This window comes from Anoplopoma fimbria, chromosome 4, assembly GCF_027596085.1.
Source record: "Anoplopoma fimbria isolate UVic2021 breed Golden Eagle Sablefish chromosome 4, Afim_UVic_2022, whole genome shotgun sequence".
In the NCBI taxonomy this organism is placed as follows: domain Eukaryota; kingdom Metazoa; phylum Chordata; class Actinopteri; order Perciformes; family Anoplopomatidae; genus Anoplopoma; species Anoplopoma fimbria.
Genome location: NC_072452.1, coordinates 22,358,480 through 22,379,358, shown reverse-complemented (window position 1 = coordinate 22,379,358; position 20,879 = coordinate 22,358,480). Strand labels below are relative to the sequence as shown.

Here is a 20,879-nt window from a genome sequence, read left to right as displayed (position 1 = left end):
ACTTTACACTGTCCAATATTTATACAGTAGTGTTTACGGAACATCAGATGTGCCCTTTACTTGATTAGATAAATTCACAATGTGCTGGGTCAAACAGGTGTTTAGCCAAAAGCTGTGACTCAATGGGGACTTTCAGGTATAGATTACCACTGCAAGCGCTATTATTATCTTACTTAAAAAAAACTTTTCTTTATGAACAAGTTTTATTTCCATTATAAGGACAGTAAGCAAGACGCATATTTAGGTCATGGAATACTCAGTATCTTATACTTTATGTTCATAGCTGTTTCCAAACATTGTGCCTCCATAGTTTAAAAAAAAGCTAAAGCATTAGGACCAAACAGTCGACCAAATACTGATAGGTGAGGTATCACTACAGTAGGTCTGCAACTTATTTTCAGCATCTGCCAATCATCTTCTGGATCAATTGATTAACCAACTTTTACTGTTATAATATAGGGGGCTTAAACATCTTGTTTAAAACATGCAGTCCAAAAAAAAAAGATATTCAGTTAACCATCATATATGACAAAGAATCACTTGCTTGATAAAGTTTGGACACACCTTCTCATTCAATGGTTTTTCTTTATTTTTATTTTTTTCTACATTGTAGATTAATATTGAAGACATCCAAACTATGAAGGAACACATATGGAATTATGTGGTAAACAAACAAATACTCAACAAACCAGAATATGTTTTATATTTTAGATTCTTCAAAGTAGTTGAATGAGAAGGTGTGTCCAAACTTTTGACTGGTACTGTATGTGTGTGTATATATATATATATAAACTTTTGACTGGTACTGTATATATATATATAATCGGATATATATATATTATATTCCTGATAATGGACATATATCGGGCATTATATTACATATAGTACCACCTTCTCATTCAACTACTTTGAAGAATCTAAAATATAAAACATATTCTGGTTTGTTGAGCATTTGTTTGTTTACCACATAATTCCATATGTGTTCCTTCATAGTTTGGATCTTCAATATTAATATATATATATATATATATATATATATATATATATATATATATATATATATAAATATATATAATATATATATATATATATATATATAATATATATATATATAGTACCACCTTCTCATTCAACTACTTTGAAGAATCTAAAATATAAAACATATTCTGGTTTGTTGAGCATTTGTTTGTTTACCACATAATTCCATATGTGTTCCTCCATAGTTTGGATGTCTTCAATATATATATATAATATATATATATATATATTTTTTTTAATGGGTGTCAATTAAGTTCTGTATATGAAGTTATTGATTAACAGGAAACTGTTTCAGCCCTTGGATGTAATTATCAATTATCTGTGCATTTCTGGAACCAGAATGTTTGCAGAGGCTGCACAGCTCCACATGCATCAGGTCACGTGATCTGATGGGGGTCACATGATCTGATGGGGGGACACAATAAGGTGTAACACCTGTGATGCACACTTTGTTTAGATAAACATCTTATCACATTTACACATTTACATATTCACTGCCCACTGAACTTTAAGCAGACATGCAAATGAATGTTATGCATTACTACAGTAAAGAGTTACGACATTTATGCAGCTTTTACTGCAGTAAAAGCTAAAACAACAGAACGTCCAAGGAGCCGTCAGTGACGTCACTTGCGTTACCTGCTGGTTGCTCCCGCTGCTGCTGCCGTCTGACAGCGCTTATGTCGTAAAATCCCAACGTTTCCGGCAGTTCCGTTGTCAGGCCGACCCTAGCGGACTTGTGCAACCCGTCCCACGGTCGCGTCTGTCTCTTCTGCAGCTCGGCGTCTGCTTCTTTCTCCTCTGACAGCTCGGTCCCCGACACGTCCGCCATCTTTGCTCTGGCCGTCGGCATTGCATTGTGGGTAAAAAAAAACAAAAAAACAACAATCGACGTCACAGCGGGTGACGTCACTGGGCAGAGTCAACAGTGTAAAGATAACATGTTGGGTTAAAAGCACATTTAGAGGTCATTCACAAACACTGATTAGATTTATTTAATATTAATAAAGACATTTATTTTGTAGGTATTTAATTTAAATACATATAAATCATTTTATGGCATATTATCCAGCATAAGTATAAACAATATGTTCTGTACAACACAAACACGTGTGATTAATTATGTATTTCAATAAAGAAGAAAATAAATTTAAAAAAAGATGAATTAGTTTCAACACCAAGGTGGACAAATTTGTATACAAAGAAATATATTTTTTGTAATACATAATAATGATACTAATAGCAATTCTAATAATAATAAATAATGAATAAAATAATAACAATAATAATAAAGAACAAATAATAAATAATTATAATAGGAACATTATTGAAATGCTCCACATGCATAAATAAATGGACCAATTTCAGGTCTTGCAAAACATGCCATTATTTAAAATAAATAAAGAAATAAAGAAACTGGCTTTGCAGTGATACTGAATTGTACACAATATTATTAATATTTAACTGTCTGATTAAAATCTTGCAAACTTTTACCACCTTCTCATTCAACTACTTTGAAGAATCTAAAATATAAAACATATTCTGGTTTGTTGAGCATTTGTTTGTTTACCACATAATTCCATATGTGTTCCTTCATAGTTTGGATGTCTTCAATATTAATATATATATATATATATATAATATATATTTTTTAATGGGTGTCAATTAAGTTCTGTATATGAAGTTATTGATTAACAGGAAACTGTTTCAGCCCTGGATGTAATTATCAATAATTATAATAGGAACATTATTGAAATGCTCCACATGCATAAATAAATGGACCAATTCCAGGTCATGCAAAACATGCCATTATTTAAAATAAATAAAGAAACTGGCTTTGCAGTGAAACTGAATTGTACACAATATTATTAATATTTAACTGTCTGATTAAAATCTTGCAAACTTTTAGAAATATGTGCTTCTTTGCAGCATGATGTCACAGAGCTAGTGAGAAAATAATGACACAATAATTATAGAATGATTACATGTTGTTGCAGTACTCACTGTTATCCGCTTGGTGTCGCCAAAGCTCCATCAAATTGTACTGGATTCAAAGTCTACCCAACAACAGTACAGAGGCCTCTTCCTATACTGAGTTACCTGGAGAACTTTCCAGAGTAGTTCATACATTTGTTCATGTTCCAGGTTTTCCTTAGCAGAATTATTCAGCTAACTCAGATAACAGATGCGGGATGAATACAGGGATGTTATATCATATCCATGATAGATCTTAGAGAATATACCTTTATCTTAAATGTTATGTTGTTTAATATCCTTTTAGACAAGAAGCAACTCCTAAACAACCAACCTATTGATTTTGTGCCCATATCGTTTTGTTATCCAATGCTGTTGTTTAAACAGTTCCAGTGTCCCACTACAGGGAACTTAAGGACATAACTGAGATATGTTTATATACTGAAGGCTGCTACACATTAAAGAAAGAAAATCTATGCCCGGAATCACAACTCAATATCATTTTGACATCATTACATTTCAGGATTTATTTTGCTATGAAGGGATTGCCTGCATTTCCCAGAATGCTTTTTAATAACCTCCAATGAGCAGTAGAGAAAGTGAATGAACCTATAGTTAAGATTTTTAATCAAAAGCGAATTTATTAGCATGTGGGAATGAAATGAAAGCAGTTGGTGAAGTTTGAACACTGGAGCATGATATTTATAACACATCCTGCCTTGTGGCTGCATTGAATTCTACTTTTCTGAGGGTGTAAACATTTCAAATGTTTTCTCTTCTTTTTGTTTCTTTTGCAATTGATTTCTCCCAATATGATCAATAAATATCAGCAGAAAATGGCAGCTCTGGAAATAAGCTTTTTCTCTTTTACTTTTTAAGAGACTAACCCCAACATGTGATGTTTTGGTTGGATCACTGAATCCTTTTATAACCAGGAACAAGAACAATATAGGACAGAAGAACAATTTCAGATTAGCAATGTAGTTTCATAAAGAGTTAGAGGTTTGTCTTTTTAGATGTAGATGGGATGAATCAGTACCCTGTTTCCTATCCCAAAAAGATCAGTCAAATCCATAATTTATCACCAAACAGGAAATCCAATTTTCTAACTGTCTCATCAATCCCAACGTCCACTTAGCCGCTGTTCAGGAACTTACTATTGCACTTCACTTTCTTCCTCAATAGATGTGGCAATTTCCAGTTTTTAAGTTCATACTACAAACATTTAATGAGGAAGGCCATGTGACTAAATGGACTTTGGGGTCTGTTCCAAGAATACACTTTCCTATGATTTATTAGACTAATCACAGTTAATAGTGAATAAATAAACAGATGCTTACTGCAGACATGATGCATGTAACCAAATCAAATTCACCTGTTTTGTAAGCACGGTTTATTGGCACACATAATGGTAAAGCATACATACCAGACATCAGATATGACACTGAACACCTCTGCTATATAATGTACAAATGGTGTCTAATAATACTAGGCTCAAACATATTTAGAAATGTGTTAGCTTCCTTACAAATGCACAAATAAATACCCATAAGATCCAATTGTTTAAAGACATATGTTGCCGTCTTCTTGCCCATTTTCAAACAAAAGTCCAACAAAAGAGATCAGGGATATATTATCAATTCAATTAAAGATTAAAGAATAGCACAAATACAGGGATGTCCAGCTTTTTCTGTGGGGTGGATGGGATTTAATCTGTGCATTGTTTTTAAAAAATGTAAAATTGTTTTCTTCTTATGCAACACAATATTCAAGAAATATGATTTAGTGAGTGTTAACTTTGTGGCTTTGGTTCTGCACTAGCTAAAGAGGTCGGAAACAGTTTTTTTAATCGTAGCAAACCAGCGTCCATCCAATCCACCCTACAGAAATCTGAGCCTCCTGTACAAAACGAAAACAGCTGCCATACTCAAACTGGTTTCAGTGGCTGATTTACAGTGGACAAAATAGATTCCACCTCTATTTACAGAGCTACAAACCTTGTAACAGTGTTCCCAAACTGATGAACCCAAAAGGAAAAATCAGATGTGTTTATTTTTTTTAAAAAGTACATATATCAAACAAAATAAAAATCCTATAAAATCATGCAGGAAAAGGCTTTAGTATCAGTTTGGGAGTAGGTCGTTAAAGGGAGAGAAGTCCAATTTCCGAGGGAGGGGAAAACAAAAAAATAAAATCAACATTAATGCATCAATGCGTGTCGGCAAAGTTCACATACTGATCGGCGCAAAATTACAACGTGACTGCAAAGGATTCTGAGAGAAGCAAAAATACCAATAGACTACGAACACAATCAAACTGGTTTGCATGAAATCACAATCTGTGACGACCGCAGTAATGTGGAAAAAACAATCCTAGGACACGATTTTCCCTCGTTTGAATTGGAGTCCATATCGGTAGAGAACTTTTTATTTTCCTCTTAATTGGAAATGGAAATAAAACAGCAACAGCAGAAACAAACCGACAGCCAACTGAATTTCCAATAAAAATGCAATTGCCTCAAACAATGTTTCATTTGTCTCCAATGTGGTTAGATGCTTCCATTGGCTCTGTTTAAAAAAAACACCTTGCCTTCTGAGCTCTCCTTATTTTTGAGACATTTCGTTGTTTTCATTCGTATTCTTTCCTCCCCTCTGTCTACTGTCAGCTGTAGTATTCCACAAGCAAGAGCTTTGTGTCTCAGGGAGAACTTGATCCTCAATGTTCCACTGCGTTCTTGAGAAAAAAAAAGAGTCTCCGCCTTGGTATTTTTAAATTACAGTTGCATACAACTTATATGCAGATGTTGTCTTTGACATGTGGATATTGCTGTGCAATGCTGCCAGTGTTCTCCAAGATGTAACAGTGATTCAGAGCAGAAGAAAATACCCAGAATATCTTTTGGCTGGACAAGCCAAGTGGTGAGTTTGCAGATTCTGATTCAGTTCAATGTTATGAGGCGTAGAAGCACTGCCCTCAGGGGGAAAAGGGAGAGGTTAAAAAGTCCAGTCCACATGGAGTCAAGGATCTGTTGTTTTTGTTCGTCTTCGTTTTGTGTTTTACTGCGAGGGCTGAGGCGCCGTGCTCTCGGGCTTGCTGTCCTGGGCGCTGGGGGGTTTGCTCCCCCAGGGGGCGCTGTTTCCCAGAGCCGGGGAGCTGTTGAAGTCGTCCTCGTCGTCCAGGCCGTTGGTGGCGTCGTACTGCGTGTTCTCAAGACGGGTGATCAGACGCTCATCCTCGTCCCCGAACTCGCCGCCCATCAGGGTCGGCTCGCCAACCACCATCACGTCCTGACAGGAAGACAGAGACACGGAGAGCAAATTTAACAAAACTGAGGAGAAAGAAAGGAAACTACAGATGCTCTTGACTGTTGGTGCACACGTTTTTTTAAAAGATCGTGATCAAACTTTATGCTTTTTTTTGTTACACTTACAATTGAGTTATTTAAAAGCACACTGTTTATTCACATACTTCTGCTATTTGAATGATTTCATTAACATACAATCAGGTCACTGTTGTGTATCACACGAGTCAAGAAACCTCGCTTTTTTTTAGTTTATCCGATGGGGTTTTGAATGGTTTTCTCACACACAAAAATGTGTCTCTTAGAAAAGAGTATACAAACAATATAACTTTGTGAGTGTGTGAAACTTAACTTAACCACAGTACACTTAAACATTTAGCACTTTCAATCCTCTAAATCATAATTTAAATAACTATATATTAAAATATCTCTTTTTACATACATTCTCAAAATAGAAAACAAACATTTACCCCCTTTTCTTGTTAATGAGTTTGCTTGCTTCTTTCATTACTAAACACACTTTCAGATTATCTAACCAGTTTTGCATTTTTAACTCAACTTTAAAGCTTGTTTCACAAATATAATCCATTTTTACACGGGCACCCGTGACATGTTTCTTAGTTTTGTGCAGGCCTGACCATATATAGCCTCGGGAAGACTCAAAATGAATATGCTTAAGTGAGAGAGAAGAAATTAATGCATATCTGTTTCATCTAATTCTGAGACCAAATCACCATCTGAATATCAAGTGAACGCACATCCAACAAAAAGAAGACCTTACAGCATTTGCATTAATTCAAATGAATGAATATGCATGTCCTTTGTCTCTCATGGTTAATCATTTAATCAAACGCTTTTTTTTAACTGAGGGTTAAAACTACTACAAGGTCATGAAGACAAACATTTACTGCACGAGAATTTCATTCAAGAGTGAAGGTTGAGGATCTATTTCTGTTTGTTTACCACATTTTTTGGTTTCCCAACAGAGCGAGGAGCCCCTAAACCCCCAACGATGGGAGATGTGTACTTCCCCGCTTCGACACAGACCCCCTGCTTCCAAAGACTTTGTGTGTGTGTGTGTGTTTATGTGTCAGTGTGTTTGTGTTGACTGTTCAGACGTTGGTGTATCCAGTGAACCCATCCCTGACGGTCGACCCCTCTCCAAGCACTCGGTGCAAATGAAACCTTCCCGTACTGAAAGTGGATTCCCCCAGTGCTCCGGCCCCTCCCCCCAATCAATACTCATCATGTAAGACATATTTCACAGAGATGGCCCTTCTCACAGCGGATCGAAGCAGGGAAGGAGAGAGATTTAGCCGTGATCCAACGCTATCTGTGCTTCTTGTGACGAGTCTTTGGAAGGAGAGTTTGCTTTATTCATGTTTCAAGAGCAAACTCTTCTGCACTTCATGAACAAAGTGAACTCCTGTTGACAAATAATCACTGGAGTGTGGATTCAAATACTGATCAATAAGCTCTGAATCATGGCCGTATTTCTTCGTGTGTGTGTGTGTGTGTGTGTGTGTGTTTGCTGAGTGTCCGAATCTCATCTCTCTTTGACTGACTAAGCATCTCCCTGCTGGCGAGCCTTGGCGCCACCCACCGTAACCTGGGAAGAAGCTGTACAGTTAAATGGAGCGCACGCTTCACTGGCCAAGTGTGTCAACGCGGCCTGGCATCGGGGAGATCTCGCTCTCGTCAGCCATCTCCTCCTCAACGCACACACACACACACACAAACGAAACGTGCCCATGCACTGGCCCACAAACCCAGATTACTGTACAGTCACACACACCTGACACACACAAACGCAGAGAAAAGCACTTGAATGCAGATTAACCCAGTGTGTTGTGTCAAAACCAAGCACAAACACACATGATGACTTCCAGCAAACACTGATGTAAACAGACAAACAAACCCCCCCCCACAAAACTCAAAACACACACACACTTAGATGAAGAGCACAAGAGGAAGTTTATTTATCGAAGCCATCCCCAAAACCCCCCTAGCGACCACTTCTACATCCCACTATGCCTTAATCAGGCTAATTAATTTAGGTGAGCTTTTCAACTAAATGACAATATCCACACTGATTTGTCAATTTGCATAGCTAATTAAGTCATTAGCTAAAAACGTGCTGATTGCTAACAAGCCATGCACTCTCCATCTGTTCCTGTGAGGAGGCCTGTCAACCTACCTCTGGCCAATTTTGGGCCCCAAAAAAAAACAGAAATCCCTCAGACGATAACAGCTGGTGGCTAGTCTGAGGCTGGGGAGTGCTAATTGTGAGCTAATTAATACTGTCAACTCGTCTACTCATCTCGTTAAGAGTTAGCTTTAGCGCTAGCTGAGCGGCGTCGCTTTGAATGGGTGTTTCCGCAGCGTTAAACGCCCCCCTGCTCCCTCCATTCACTGAACTGTGTCATTAGCACTTTTTTTTTATTCTACAGGGATTAACAGCGAGAAACTCGGAGGACATATTTGCTCCTCGTGCCGCCAACACAACAAGTGTGAATTTAAAGAAGACGTGGCGGGAAAGTGGTGACGACAAATTGGCGGGAGAATAAAACTGTCCCTTAAAGCAGCAAAGAAATAAGATGTTAAAACGTTTTTAATAGTTCAGTTGTCCCTCTATTCCTCCTGTATTAAGGTATTAATGTTTTCTTTGGTAGTTATTTATTTATCTTTTTACTTAATGCTAACATCAAAATACAACTTTAAAGGACAAAGCTAGTGATATAGTCTATATTTTTTCTTGTCAACAAATCCAACCAATCCAAAATAAATAAGACTTGTTCTGCGCCTATAGATTGTGATTTAAGATCATTTGAGTCTAAATATTTGTATGAAATTAGAGAATGAGTTCTAGTATTTTTGTGCCAAACGAGCAAAACGCGACTCAATTTTAGTTAATGCAGAACTTTGTAAATGTAATCCTCCAGTGAACTACAATCTATCAGTTTAACATACAGCGTTTGGACAGGTAATTACTGGGTTTAGTCCATAATATGAGCTTCAAACACACTGACTGACTGACAGCAGGAGAAACCAGCTGCTAGAGGCCTGCTTGGTTAAAGAAACATCACTTTTTTTTAAACACTAAATTCAGGCCACTAGAGATCAGTGTTGCTCATTCTATAAGTCCGCCCCCCCACCCTCACATACACACAAACACCCCACACACCCTCCCCACCTTCCTCCCCCCGAACCTTCTCTCCTCCAGCCGCTGGTATCCCCCCCACCTCCCCTTCCCCGTGCGAGGGTCCACTCCTTATTGTCATTGGGCTCACGTAGGCTTCTGCTCAGCCACAAACGAACAACTTCTCAGACAAAGACAGCAGGCGCGCAACATATGTAACCAGCATGTTACCAGCCACGCTGCCAGTCTTTAAGAGGCGTGTGAATGCACGGCATGAGTGGTACGGGTGGTGTATGTGTGTGTGTGTGTGTGTGTTTAACGTGGTGGTGGGGAGAGAGGGGGTCAGTGATGGAGTAGAGTGTGTGCATGCGATGGAGGAAGGGGCTGGGGGGGGTGGAAGGGGTTGTATACAGATATCGGTGATAATGAGAGCTGGCACAGAGCCAAACTGCCTTCTGGAGAGAAAACAATTGCACACGCTGTGTATGCCTGTGTGTGTCTCTGTGTGTGTGTGTGTGTGTGTGTGTGTGTGTGTGTGTGTGTGTGTGTGTGTGTGTGTGTGTGTGTGCGTGTGCGTGTGTGTGTGTGATGTACATTATGAATGTGCAAGACGGAGACAAGGAGGTAAGAGAGGAGGGTGAGGGCAACAAATCTAAAAGATGACGAGACAGCTAGCCACGGGTGAGAACATTTTTGTGAGACAGGAATACTGTAAAAATGCCAAGAAAATATTAAGTTTTCTACCGTTAAGTACCGAGCAGATGAACAACCTCAACCTGGTTGGAAACTGGACCCAGTGTTAAAATGATTCATCCAAATAGGACACATATAGCTTCTACAACTTCTACAATGTCCCTATATGCATTCCTGTCTCCTATTAAATATGTATTTTTTTTGTTTTTCTTGCAATATTGTATCTGTTTATAGCTACGAAAGCATGAAAAAACACCTTCTATGTTAAAGTTTAGGCACTTGGTTTGAATTAGGGAGGGAATTCGTTCATGGTTAAATATTTAAAAAGTGACTTGCAGCACCACAAACGTGTTTACTGCAATAACATTTAACCAAAACCCAGATCTTTAAAAGGAGGAAGATTATAGAGTCAGGATCTATGTCTTTCTTTTAAAATGTAACAGGGGAAACAAACTCGTAGTGTATACATTTCTTTTCTGGTGAGCCGGGGTTGCAATACTGAACACGCTGTTAGCATAGAAAAGCATCAGCACCCTTAAATTTCCCATTAAGCTGAATTAATCCAGTGCACATGATGAGCACACAATTTTTCCAAACTGCAACCCTTAAACGCTGTCTGGTAAAAGCACAGTTTCAGCTGAACTGCAATGACCTGTATTAAAAAAACAACAAGAACAGATTGCTGCACCAGCGTGGCTACAGAATGGTAAATTGGATGCAGTAGTGTAAATACAATGCAGTGTATAATGAGCAGTGTATGGAAAAGGTAAGAAAACTAGACAATGTGCAGACAATACCCTCACAGCAGCATCAAATCCTCCAGGGGAGAGCCAGACGTGGTGCTACACTCAGCTGTTTAAGAGGCTGTTTAACCTCAAACTGTGTCAAGTGGGCTGTTACGGAAACACGTAGCAAAATCAGATGCTGAAATACAACATGCAGAGTCACAGAAAAATATGTTTTAAAGTAAACTTATCTTTATCCGGTTACTTTTTCTGAATATAAAAATAATGTGTTATTTGATATTGTGGAGTCACATAGTCCACTGCTGAGGTAAGGCTGTTAAATTGTTCACTAAAGTCATTTGTGGAAGGATTTCCTATTTTAAAGTTATTTCAGAATTACTTGAAAAACAGAAAGAAATGCGATGGCGAAAAGAAGCTAATAAGATGATCGTAAACTAATTTAACTTTTCTGGTTTCACTGTCCCATGTCCTCAAAAAGTTTTAGAAACGTTTCTATCAAACACTTTTCAGTACGTTTTCAGAAAACAAAAACAAAACAACTTTAAGCGCTTGAGACTTCAAGGTCGCCCCACCAATTGTACAATGAACGTACAAAGATACGATTTGAAACAAAGGATTCGTCGAACAAGTTTTAACATTTGTGGGTAACAAAAGTTATTTTTCAAGTCGCAAAAATCTAAAACAACAAAAATGTGCAGTTGTGCATAATTCGTAACCTTAATTGTCTCGGCTAATTAGCCTTCAAAATCAGTTTAAACATATCTGACAATGTTTTTCTTCCACTGACAACATGCACTTTTTCACTACTGAAAAGTTGCACAACTGATTTTATCCTCCAATATTGGGTTGTTGGGTTGCCTTTCTATCTATTACATTTCCAGTAACTCTAAAAAATCTTCAATCTTCATCTTACATTTACTGTTGCTGGTACAATATCAATAAATAACTATATATCACGCTCAAATATTCAGTATTCACCCAGGTCTTCACTGCAGGCGACTAAACAGTGCTACTAGAGCAGCAGAGATTTACAGATGTTTCGTATTTCACCATCACACATTCATCAGAAACTTTTCAGAAGAAGCTGTAGGTGAACTCAATATGAAGCTCTTTCAGTATCGCATATGTCCTGTTTTGCTTTATCGAAGCCCATATTATTTATCCGGTGCTTTAAATACAAATAAACTCTGCTGCAGTAACAGTCCTCTGGGCAGATGTGAGTTCAGTGTCTTGGTCAAGGGCATTTTCAGCAGAGGTGTCAGAGAGAGGGTCACTTTCCCCACCCACATTTTCCCATTTGGTGCTCATTCAAAGAAACCTTTAAAAAAAACAACAACAGCAACAACCTCTAGGCTACGGCCACTTGGTTGAGCAACGGGGTCAGCTGGGTCTTTTTAAACACAAATAATCAGAAGTACATGTCGAGTACTTGGAAAGAGAGAGTTAGTAAACTTAATAGAGACGCTAGAGTTAGTCATGTGACACTACCTGCAGCAAAGGGACACTTTTATTCACCTGCTCTACAAGCTGTTTAGGATTTTAGCTGTTTGTGTAATATTTTCTGCTTTGATGAATTTTAATGTCGTTTGTGTCACCTTTTATGATGTTTCATGTACTTTCTCTTTGTCTTTCTGGCGACATGTTTTCACACAAATCCCTTGAGGTTTCTTTGTCTCACTGCACAGATTTGAGTTTTATTTTCTACCTTCTCCTCCCTGGTGTTTTTTTCCCCCCCCTTTTTCTCTTTTGTGCAAATAAATTAAACATAATAGCTGCAATGCCATTAGGAATACTAAGTGCCTGTGTGTGTAAAAAAACCTGCAAACATGCATGTAGAGTCATAGAGAAAAATAAAAAGTAGAAGAGGAGGCAAACCGAGTGGAGCTGATGCTTACAGGTACCTGACTGGAGAGGCTGAAGTTGGTGGCGGGGCTGCGTTTCTTGCTGGCGGTGGTGCCGGCGCTGTTGGCGCTGCTGGCCGAGTTCTTCCGTTTCCTCCTCTTCGTGGTCGTCTGTCGGGCGGGCTCAGCTTTGGCTCGACCAGCAAAGAGAAACAGAAGCAATGCCAAGAACATAAAGCATACAGACGGAGACCAGGTGTAGAGTGTGTGTGTGTGTGTGTGTTTGGAGTGTGTGTTCTAGGTCACACAGTGGAAGGGCTCGGACAGACAGCATCATATGTGGAGGCACATAGACATGCAGAAGAAATTGTGCAAAATGCTCATATACATGCATGCACACACAAAAAGACACAAGAGCCAAACTGATCCATGCTTTTGTTTTCTTCAGAGGTGAAACCGCACGAGTGTGACATCTCCCCAGATATGCACTAGTAAGAAAGAACCTGTTTCATTTGCATAAATGCTCCACAATGGACCCTGATGCTCAGCGTAATGTAAATTTGTTAATGATTTCGTCTCTGCACCGATTGCGACGTTCCTAAATAGCACGAGCCGGATTAAAACTGCTCCACTCAGGCAGAAAGCTCATTCCTGTTTGTTTTACCGAACGTGCAAGTACACTATAGATTGAATTTGCTGAGCATGAGTGTGTTTATGTTCTAATCATTGCGTTTTAGCCAGAGAATTATGTTCTTACATGCATTAATCTGGCATATGCAACCCGTATTGGTTATATTACAGGTATTAGTGCTAATTTGAAACATGCAGATGCACACAGAAAATGTATTTCACGGCATTCCAGTGAGCAATTAAAATGCCGCTTTCCTAACAGACTACAGACATTGTAACAGAGAAGATACCTTTTTTGTGATTTGTGGGAAATATTTCCGTTTTGAAGTTCTGTGGGTGTCCAGCTGTAACCAGAGTCAGTTTTATTTTATTCAGGAGGTTGGATAATCTCTTAAACACTTTAAGACAGAATGAGACCAGAGATGACAACAGAGAAAAGGAAGAGAAATAATTGAACTTTCAATGCCATGCAGATGCTACTTTACACCACTGGAAAACTTGTGCTTAGATGAAAGATGTTTTTTTCCCAATTATAAGTTATATATAATTCCTGAAGGTGCAATTAAATAACAAGTGAAATCATTAATATCAAAAAGATACAGTACACAGGTTAAATAGAGATATTGGTGTTTCTACTATTTACAACATTATCTATGTAGTGCATAATTTATGAATACAAGATTTAGAAAATATTGCCTGCATTTGTTAGAAAATCATTCCTTTTAATCTCGAGGGAGACAAGAAAACACGGCTGCGATCTTCAAACAGATGACTGAAAATGAAATACACTTTTTTGTGGTTCTTACTAATCACACCAAGAGAGATGCTTTCATATTCAGTTACAATAACCAGCAACTCATGATACAAACAAACTGGAACTATATATCAGAGGCAAAACAATACGGGGAATTTTTTATCAGCATCTTTTCTCTTTTGACTCCTGACTTTGACAGACATGTTTGCAAAAAAAACGTCCCCATTGTCAGAGACAATCATTTCTGTTATCCGACTGGTTTCCTTCGATGCTGAACTGGTGACGCACTAAAAATCACTTCCATTTCCACCCAAAAGGACTTATCAGAGCATAAATGTGCCTGTGGCTTCCTTCCTGGCAAAATCCCAACCAGTTTCCAAGTACGAGAAGAATTGCAGGAAAAGGGGGAATAGGACGCCACCAATGAGGGAAAAGCGCAGTACCAGCTAAACTGCAAAGTTCAGGCAAACTTCATGTGAAAGTACAGACACGTGGGCTGAAATGGGCGTCCTAAAAAACACACTGAGGAGGCCTGACTTCGAGACGACGTTACACTTAACACAACTTATATTTAAAAAGGTACCATGAAGCAACCAACCAATGAAAGAACGATAAAGCTGCATATTATATCAAACTAAATTACACATTGAAGGGATAGATGGAGTTTTTAAAGTGGGGTTGTATGAGGTACTTATTCATAGTCAGTGTATAACCTACAGTAGTACAGTACAGTAAATCTATTTGACACAATATCAGTTTAAGTGCACGTTATATTATGAATATTTTCACTGCTCTACCTTGCAGTCCGACTGCCCTTTCTTACAAAGACCTGAGTCTGTTATCAATGCTCTCTTCAAAACCACCAGACTCCATTGAGAATAGCAGTCATTTAACCTTGCAGAACACAGGAGTTGCTGTTCCACCGCTGCCACGATTGGTTACTTTGTTTGTGTTATTGTGTGACTTTGGTGTTTTAAAAGGTCATTTCGGATTCACCAAAGTCACACGATATCACAGACAAACTAACCAATCGTGGCAGTGGTGGACCTGCAACTCCCCTGTTCTGCGAGGTAAAATGACTGCTTTTCTCAATGGAGTCTGGTGGTTTTGAAGAGCGCATAGATAACGCTTCAGTTCTCCGTCAGAAAGGACTGTCTAATGCAAATGTAGAAAATATTCTAAATATACTGTACACTTAAACTGATTGCTTTTTTTTTTTAGGTGTTTAAATATGTCCACAGCAGTGCATTGATTTACTCCCGTGCTGGTATTCCTGTCTGTTTCTCCAACTGTAGGTAATAAACTGACAAAAAAACACAAAACCCCACCTCAAAAAATCCAAACTATGTTTTTCATTAATCACACATATATGATATAAAACTGCATCACCCATATAGGATTTCATATCAAGCCCTCTTTCCATGGGCACAATTAATCATCAATACAAGAGCTTGTTTTTTTTTTTATTCAGACTTTATATTCATAAAATGCTTTCCATGTTTTTCTTTTCCTTTCTTTGAAGACGAAGTCGACACTGGGGAGCTGCTGGCCGGGGAGCTGGATCTACAAGTCTGATTACACCCGGCACTCTTAATTAAAGTTACACAGGTCTGAGTCAAAGGCTTTTTGACTGGTGTTGGTTTTTAAAGACATCTCGTCACGCCTCGCTAAGCATTGCTGTAATTTGCAGCCACTCCGATGTGTCCAAAAAAAAACTCGGCTTACTCTTTCTCTCTGGCTTAAGACGGCACAGCCAATTTAAGTCTGGTACTTTTCAGAAACCGCCCTTAAAACATCAATCATAGAGAGCTGAGAGGCCCGTTTAGATTGGCAAGGTTGAGATTCAAGGGGCAGCCCTGAATTCTGATTAATTTCACATACCTGACAGGCAAAACATATTTAAGGGATTAAGAGATATAATGGCAAATTTGGAAACGTAAATGATGCAATAAAAACACAGTCTGGGTAAATATATTCCTATCCCTACAACGTGAGTGATGGTATAGCATTAAAAGCTGATTTTTTTTAAGCAAAGGAAGTCAGTTGAACCTCGGTAATGGAAATGATTAACACTTAAAAATAGATCTGCAACATTTAGAATATGCAAATGATTTAATGTCGTCAGGTAATGCCATTTTTAGACAAATGTTCCTTATTTCTAAAAATCTTTGGTGAAAGAAAATCAGAAAAGCTAAACAATATCCACATTTGCTTCTTTTAGGAGTAAAAACAATAAAGACATGTGTTTTAACAGTAGGTAGTTGGTTATTTACCTGGTGGGGCGACCATTCTCTGCCATTTTTGGAATAGGCATGTCTTGAGACAGTCCCGGGGGCTGAGGTTGTAGGTCTTGTGCCTTGACATGAGCTCCTGCATGGGCTCCAGGATGACACACAACTGCTGACACAACGGGACAAACAGGGCGTCCAATTAAAGCAGATTTATTTAACATCTGATGAGAGAACAATTTGCTGTCCATTGACGCAGCCTCTTATCAAGGTACAGCAAAACAACGCACATACAAACTGAGATTGTTGCTCAATTAATCACCCGCGGACTGACTTTGAGTGATGAATTTGTGCCGTAAATCTACTTTTTATAGACATTATTAATAAAATACATTTGAAAAAACAGGTTTATTGTCAAGAGCTTTAAAGAGGAGACAGATAAAGAGAGACACATGGGCAGGATGATACATTTTAATATGAGCAGCCTTTGCTGAGCTGTTTACAACTCACATCAACATGTGTATGACACATTCATGCATCAATACACACCCACTTGGAAAACTCAGTAAAGTTGCTTGTTCCCACACTGAACTCCAACAATGTTCTCCAGTTGAAAGACTTTAAATACAAAGAGAAAACTGTAAATCTCTGGTGAGAGAGGAACCAGGGGTCAGCCCGTCATCTTAAATACATCAGGCTTAGTTTATCCAGTTAACATCTGGATAACATTACCGGTCAGCCATCTCTTCTTTAATCCAAATGCCTGTTGGTGCAGCCACAGGACAGTGATTGGACGGTTATAATGCTGTCTTATTGCTCGACCAATCACAGTGCAGCACTGGGATCAAACTCCAGGCCTGTTATGTTTCTCTTCCTGACTTTTCTCCATCTTTGACAATCTGACCATTAAATCCACCTGACGTCCGCAACATCTTTTGTTTTTTTTATTTGATTAAGGGTTAGGATACAATCGTGATCAAGAGGATCAAGAGAAGGCCATGAAGAACATACTAGAAACTCACATAATACAAGTCATTAATCTGATGCAACAGAGGTTTTGGCTGACCGGGGTAAGTAGTCGATGTGGTCTCTGTTAGTATTTTCTCAGCCGGAGTGTGATGTAAGGTCAAAAATCACTGGAGTGAAAGGAGGCGTGGGTTTACTAACTTGCTCAAGGGCACTTGACAGTCATTACTGAGAGAAAGGAGACTGTTAATCATTCGCTGCATGCTCAAGTGATCTCATCTGACCTTCAGCATCCCACCACCCTTACATTTCTGAAGTCAATTCTAATCAAAATGCTCGCCCCGTCTTCAGCCGTACTGTACAGCAAGTTGGAGGTGAAAAGGGAAAAAACAAGGGCAGGTATCATGTACTGTATCTATTATCTACTACGATGTGTTTGCAGGCTTTTTTATAAAAATCACCTGACAACAGCAGGAATCCGAGCAGACATGTTTCATCATGATGGATATTCAAACCAGGGATGTTCAGCAGTCCTGGGTTTCAAACCAGGCATTCTAACAACCGTAGCTGCTTGCTCCAAATTACCCGACATAAACATAGTAATGTCGGCTCCCTGTGTTCGGACGGCGGTGTTTTGTCGCCATGCGGCTTCGAGGTAAAGTGAACATCCCTGTAGCAGACTAATCCCATGTTCTCCTCTGATAGTTCCCTCCTGACACAGTAATATCCCTCCACAGCTCAGCCAACAAGCCCTGGCTCTCAGCCTGAAAACAAGGGCTATTTTCAGGCTGAATAGTAGGAAGCCGGCAGCTCCGATACATGGAAAGACTTAAATACTCCAAATGAAAAAAAAAAAGAGGGAGATAGTGTGTGTGTTTTGAGAGAGAGAGAGAGAGAGAGAAAGGCCGGCTGTAACCCCGTAGCCAGGAAACAGTCTCTTTCTGAAGGACTGATAAACACTGGGAAAGGCCACAGAAACATTATTGCCAGATTAATGTGAGGAAAAGGGTGTATTTTACTTTGACATCCTTGGATAACAGAAGGGAAAAAAATATTTTTTGCAAAGTGTGTGATATGATGGATAACAGAGGTCCCAAAGGGATCGCAAGATGAATCTAAAGCCGAGGTCAAACTGCACGACAGTCAAAGTCCTCAGATCGTTGTACTGTTCATACTACACGACTGTCTGTCTTTTTATTGGGAGTCTTGAAGTCATTGTGGTTTTGAGGCAATAGGGGGTCACATATTACAAGACCCTTCATCTGGAATCCCTGATGAGGTCTCCAAAGCACGTTTTGTCCCCCCAAAAAACGCGTGATGTTGTCGTCGACACATCTGTTTCCACACGTCTTTACTACTTCCCCTCTGCAGATCACTGTGTTAACACCTTAAAGGTGCAGCTACAACAACTTTGGACCGTGCTGCAAATGCAACACACAGAACAGACAGGTAGGCTACAGGCAACCTCTGCGACCTCTCCACCAGGTTTCCCCTCAAACCTCATGTCCTCTGCTCTCATTGGCTGTAGCTCGCCAACAGACTCCTCGACAGATCCAGATGTTTAGCATGCTACATATCTGGAATTCGCCGGCAAATCTCGAGCGCCACACTCGGATTTGCCTCTGATCTGGGGTTCATGTCCAGGAGCTCTACTAACTGCCTGCAGGCGAAAGAAATTGGGCTAAAGTCGGGTAGCGTGAACTCGGCATAATGGAATTGTTATTTTTTGGGTAAAAAAATGTTTGTCAATCTTTATCATAATCTTGTCTTTTGTTCTTGTGCAAAGTTTAATCTCATCATGCTTCAAAATAGCATCCAAGTGAAACAGTCTATTAATCAGTGAGAGGTTGCAAATGGATATTGATTTGGTTAAAGGGTCACAAAGAAGCGAAAAAGGTTGGCAACCACTGCTTTATTATCTGTAACTGAGCCTTCAATTCTGACGTATGTCCTCTTGCTGCTAAACAGCATTGCTTTTAAACTACCAGTGAAATTATCTTTGTAGTTTATGGTGTTTTGAATATGACTGAAATAAAAGGGAACCGCAAATGAAGGTTAAATCCCTCATTAAGATGAATGTTTTTTTTTATAAAACCACGTTGTGTTCCGGTAAAGTTCCTAATTTAGCGGATTTGAAAGGATTTATGTGAAAAATATATGTTTAGACCAACTTGCAAAGCGAGTCCTTTCGCCAAACTAACCATTCTTCAAAAGCAAAACTAGGTCTATTGAGACACAAACAACTTCCATAAAACGCATGTTGTCGGCAAGCAGAAAACAGCCATGATCCCTGTTTCATTGTTTCCTTTTGCACTGACCATCTGAATCTCTGAAATAGAAGAATGAACAGAAGCCAAATCTTTTAGTGTGTAATTACAGATACTTGAATTATGTTTTTCCCTCTTCAGCGGCATTACAGTTGCTTTCTGTATAGAAAATCATTGTTATAGGAAAACAAAAACAGCCACCCTGCCTTCTCTCCCTCTCTGTGTCTTTCTTCACTCAGTTAATATAAGCAGCAGAGGAGCCGTTCCCTGATTCGCGCGCCATTTCACAATTATGAGTCTCAACAGGGAGCGTTCATTAATGTTATGCTAATTTTCTGTATCCAATTAATTCTTCTCTCTCCCCATCTCTCTCCCGCTCGCTCTTGTTCTCCCATTTGGAAATCGTAGCTGTCAGTCAACTGTGGCGTCGAGAAGCACAAACAAAACCCTGTGAAATAATCACTAATGTATTCAGCCGGCTTATACTTCCTATTTTCCGTAAATTACATTGCTGCGGTCAGGTGGAAAAAGCATGTATATGCAGGGAGTAAAGAAGATATAAGTGCTTATATTTTTTCTGTTTTGATGCCACACACTTTTGAAATTATACACTCTGGTTTCAAACGCCTGAGAGTCATAAAACGTGTTTAGCACATGAATAACAGCAGAGGCTTTCAATTCCAGTAAGACAGAGAAAAAATATTTACATTTACAGTCACGATATGACCTTAAATAAACTAAAGAAATAATAAGGGAATGTAGAAAAGCACATCTTACTCAAACACTGAATATACCTATAATTTGATAGAACATTTGAAACAAAACATTACAGATTTTTCTGCAGAGGAAGTAATGTGATAATGCCATATTAGATATGACAAAACATGAATATTCTACATTATAAAAACATCTTTATGCTGTCTAGACACATAAGTATGAGAGAGTGAGTTTAGAAAGTATGAGCGACATGAATAACTTCATTTAAAAATGGACAAGAATTGTTCCTCCTTGTGCATTAAAGTGTGAGGAGATGAGAGGAAAAACAAAAGCAGAATGACAATCATTGATATTGTCAGACACACACACACACACACACACACACACACACACACACACACACACACACACACACACACACACACACACACACACACACACACACACACACACACACACACAGACACACAAACACAGAGAGTCCTTACCCTGAGGTAGTTGAGGGTGAAGTTGGTCAAACCCATGCGAGTGATGTTTTTGGACAGTTGTTCCAGCACCTGAGGGTCTTGTGCCTGAAGTCCGCAG

At 38.9% G+C, this 20,879-nt stretch overlaps 2 protein-coding genes across 6 annotated transcripts in view; both read right to left on the bottom strand.

The window, feature by feature from the left end:
• tapt1a (transmembrane anterior posterior transformation 1a) overlaps positions 1–1,881 on the bottom strand; it is a 36,614-nt gene extending 34,733 nt beyond the window's left edge. The window contains exon 1 of the mRNA XM_054597290.1: positions 1,678–1,881. Within this exon, the coding sequence (XP_054453265.1) occupies positions 1,678–1,870 (193 nt within the window). The 5' untranslated portion in view covers positions 1,871–1,881. The remainder of the gene's footprint in view (positions 1–1,677) is intronic.
• A 2,509-nt stretch (positions 1,882–4,390) lies between these two features.
• ldb2a (LIM domain binding 2a) overlaps positions 4,391–20,879 on the bottom strand; it is an 87,873-nt gene continuing 71,384 nt past the window's right edge. Inside the window, exons 5-9 of one of the 5 annotated variants that reach the window (XM_054597224.1) lie at positions 20,783–20,866; positions 16,390–16,516; positions 13,654–13,706; positions 12,787–12,936; positions 4,391–6,299 (exon numbers count right to left, since the gene is read on the bottom strand). In XM_054597224.1, coding sequence (XP_054453199.1) covers positions 6,069–6,299; positions 12,787–12,936; positions 13,654–13,706; positions 16,390–16,516; positions 20,783–20,866 — 645 coding nt within the window. In that variant the 3' untranslated portion in view covers positions 4,391–6,068. The remainder of the gene's footprint in view (positions 6,300–12,786; positions 12,937–13,653; positions 13,707–16,389; positions 16,517–20,782; positions 20,867–20,879) is intronic. The other 4 variants (XM_054597227.1, XM_054597226.1, XM_054597225.1 and 1 more) reach the window with 4 other exon arrangements.